The sequence below is a fragment of the Echinops telfairi genome, unplaced genomic scaffold (genome assembly GCF_000313985.2).
Source record: "Echinops telfairi isolate 266 unplaced genomic scaffold, ASM31398v2 ScPeMD7_16;HRSCAF=60, whole genome shotgun sequence".
Taxonomy (NCBI): Eukaryota; Metazoa; Chordata; class Mammalia; order Afrosoricida; family Tenrecidae; genus Echinops; species Echinops telfairi.
This window is the reverse complement of record NW_022103913.1, coordinates 3,205,766-3,209,058: the sequence shown is the minus strand read 5'-3', so window position 1 is coordinate 3,209,058 and position 3,293 is coordinate 3,205,766. Positions and strand designations below refer to the sequence as shown.

The window sequence follows — 3,293 nt, the reverse complement described above, 5'->3', positions numbered from 1 at the left end:
GGCCCGCGTCCCCGCTCGGGATGAAGGTGTTCCGCAGGAAGGCGCTGGTGCTGTGCGCGGGCTATGCGCTGCTGCTGGTGCTCACCATGCTCAACCTGCTGGACTACAAGTGGCACAAGGAGCCGCTGCAGCAGTGCAGCCCCGACGCGCCGCTGGGCGCCGCGGCGGGGGGTGGCTGGGGGCGTCCGGGACCCCCTCCGGCAGCGCCGCCCCGTGCACACACCCGCTTGGACCTGCACACCCCGAACCGCCAGCCCGCCAACGCCGGGGCGGCCGGGGCGGCCGTGGCCGCCGCCCCCCTGGGCAATGGCAGCCGGGGCGCCGGGGGAAAGCGTCAGTTGGTCTATGTGTTCACCACGTGGCGCTCGGGCTCGTCCTTCTTCGGCGAACTTTTCAACCAGAATCCCGAGGTGTTCTTCCTTTACGAGCCAGTGTGGCACGTGTGGCAAAAGCTGTACCCGGGGGACGCCGTTTCCCTGCAGGGGGCGGCGCGGGACATGCTGAGCGCTCTCTACCGCTGCGACCTCTCTGTTTTCCAGTTGTACAGCCCCGCGGGCAGCGGGGGGCGCAACCTGACCACGTTGGGCATCTTTGGCGCGGCCACCAACAAGGTGGTGTGCTCCTCACCGCTCTGCCCCGCCTACCGCAAGGAAGTGGTGGGGCTCGTGGACGACCGGGTTTGCAAGAAGTGCCCACCGCAGCGCCTGGCCCGCTTCGAAGAGGAGTGCCGCAAATACCGCACGCTGGTCATCAAGGGTGTGCGGGTCTTTGATGTAGCTGTATTGGCGCCCCTGCTGCGAGACCCGGCCCTGGACCTCAAGGTCATCCACCTGGTGCGAGATCCCCGCGCCGTGGCCAGCTCGCGCATCCGCTCACGCCACGGCCTCATCCGGGAAAGCTTGCAAGTGGTGCGGAGCCGGGACCCGCGTGCCCACCGCATGCCCTTCCTGGAGGCTGCCGGCCACAAGCTGGGAGCCAAAAAGGAAGGCATGGGCGGTCCAGCGGACTACCATGCACTCGGCGCCATGGAGGTCATCTGTAACAGCATGGCCAAGACGCTACAGACGGCCCTGCAGCCCCCTGACTGGCTGCAGGGCCACTACCTCGTGGTACGGTACGAGGACCTGGTGGGAGACCCTGTCAAGACCCTGAGGAGGGTATATGACTTCGTGGGGCTGCTGGTGAGTGCCGAGATGGAGCAGTTTGCGCTGAACATGACCAGTGGCTCGGGCTCTTCCTCTAAGCCCTTCGTGGTGTCAGCCCGCAACGCCACGCAGGCTGCCAATGCCTGGAGGACCGCCCTCACCTTCCAGCAGATCAAACAGGTGGAGGAGTTTTGCTCTCAACCTATGGCGGTTCTGGGCTATGAGCAGGTCAACAGCCCCGAAGAGGTCAAAGACCTCAGCAGGAGCCTGCTCAGGAATCCCCGGCTGTGAGGGGGCTTCTGGGGTGCTCCGACTGCTTGTGCAGACACCGACAGGATTGTGGTGTGTTTAAGCAAACTGAGGAAGCCCACATATTCCATTACAGATATATAATATAAATAACCCCACAGGTATTTGCTGTCAGTGTTTTGAGTCATTGGATTTCAAGAAACAGCCACAACACACACATCTCAGAAAAGGCAAGACTTGAAAGTTCTGACCAGCTGCCCCTCCTCCCCTCTCCTGGTGGTTCTCCCGTCCCCTGCCTCCACCACTTGCCTTCCCTTCGGAAGTGGGATGTTGATGATATCAAGTTCAGTAGCCCCAATCGTTGTTTACAAACTTCGTGGTATCTGTGAACATGTAAAAGAATAATTTGGGTGTTGGGGGTGGGGTAGAGAAAAGGGAAGTGGTTCGGGAGCAAAAAGACCCCCAGTGGGCATGATCAACCAAGGAGGCATTCATTTAGACTTTTGTGTAAAAAGCAAAGGTTACATGTGAGTGTTAATAAAGATAATAAATAATGTTCTTTTTATATTTGCCTCCATTCCTTTGAATGTACCTGTGCTACATGTCCTTTGTGACTCCAGCCAGAACCTGCTCCCAGCTCCCCCCACCCCTTCTTTACCCAGGTGGTTCCTGGAGGCAGCTAAGCTGGTTGGGCACGCAGCTCTGACTCCTTGGCAAGAACCAGTGTTGTTTTCTCACATGTAAATCACAGCCTGTCAGGTGCCCATTCCTGGGGTGGGAACAAATACTCAACTTATAAAGGCAAAAAACCAAGTGGGGCAGCAGAGGCAAAGAGCACACACTACTTTCCTGTTGCACCGCGAGTGCAGAAAGGAAGAAGCAACCCCTTGAGGTTTCGAAGGCATTCGGTTTTGATTACCATTGAGTTCAGAACTTGGGAACGTTGAAGCACCACAGCTGGTCCTTTAGGTCTGAAAAAAGGGAGGGCTTTTGTTTTAAGTGTGATTTGTAAGGTTTGGGTCAACGCACCAACCTCAAAAATGTTTGATGGTGACACAAGCAACTTTGATAGAAAAGTGATCGAAGCTTATCTGCCTGGTGTGTTTATTTTTCAGCCTCTGACAAAGTACTTGGGATTTGGGGCCAGTGAACCAAAAGGGCACACACGGACTTCCCTCTTTCTTACCCCCGATTCAAATTAATGCAAATGAAAATGTGAATTTGTAATGGTTTACTTGGGATGCCTGTGGGGTACGTTGCTTTTTTGGGGGTCATGCTTCAAAAACAAAACAAAACAAAAAAAGGAAATAACATGCTGCTGATAAAAATAAGTCTTCAGCCCAGTGTTACTTTGAGATGTGAAACTGAATTATGGAAAAGAGAAAAAAGAATGAATTATGAGTTAGTATACAGAATTTTGAGGATTGGTTATTTTCTAGGAGAAAGTCCCTGGATTTTCCCACCGTGGCAACGGTGTTGCTGTTGGCCTGACCCGTTTTTGTATGAGGCAATCTGCAGAGTGTTACATTTTAATAATTTAGGAAGCTCAAAGAATAAGTTACCATGTACTGTATATACTCGAGTATAAGCCGACCTGAATACCAGCCGAGGCACCTAATTTTACCACAAAAACAGCATTAAAAATGTGCTGGAAAACTTGAGTTTATACATGAGCATATATGGCAGTTATATATAATTTTAAATATGGTACAAGCTTCATCCATCATGGCTTTATTTAACTAGAATTTATGAGTTCTCAAATGGCCAACATGTACAAGTTAAATACTGAAGATTTTATTTCAGGCAACACATGAAATAGATGTTCATGGGGAAATATTTTAACACAATTCTGACATGTAATTATAATGTGGAATCTCCACATATAAGGATTGCACAGTA

At 52.5% G+C, this 3,293-nt stretch overlaps 1 protein-coding gene across 1 annotated transcript; it reads left to right on the top strand.

Moving 5' to 3' along the window:
- Positions 1 to 8: 8 nt before the first annotated feature.
- CHST2 (carbohydrate sulfotransferase 2) lies at positions 9 to 1,959 on the top strand. Its single transcript, XM_004712062.2, has one exon. The coding sequence runs from the start codon at positions 21 to 23 to the stop codon at positions 1,434 to 1,436; it is 1,416 nt and encodes a 471-aa protein (XP_004712119.1). The 5' UTR covers positions 9 to 20; the 3' UTR covers positions 1,437 to 1,959.
- The last annotated feature ends 1,334 nt before the right edge of the window (positions 1,960 to 3,293 follow it).

What these genes read in the sequence shown, in the direction of transcription:
- CHST2 (XM_004712062.2), top strand. Translation starts at nt 21, where the DNA reads ATGAAGGTGTTCCGCAGGAAGGCGCTGGTGCTGTGCGCGGGCTATGCG.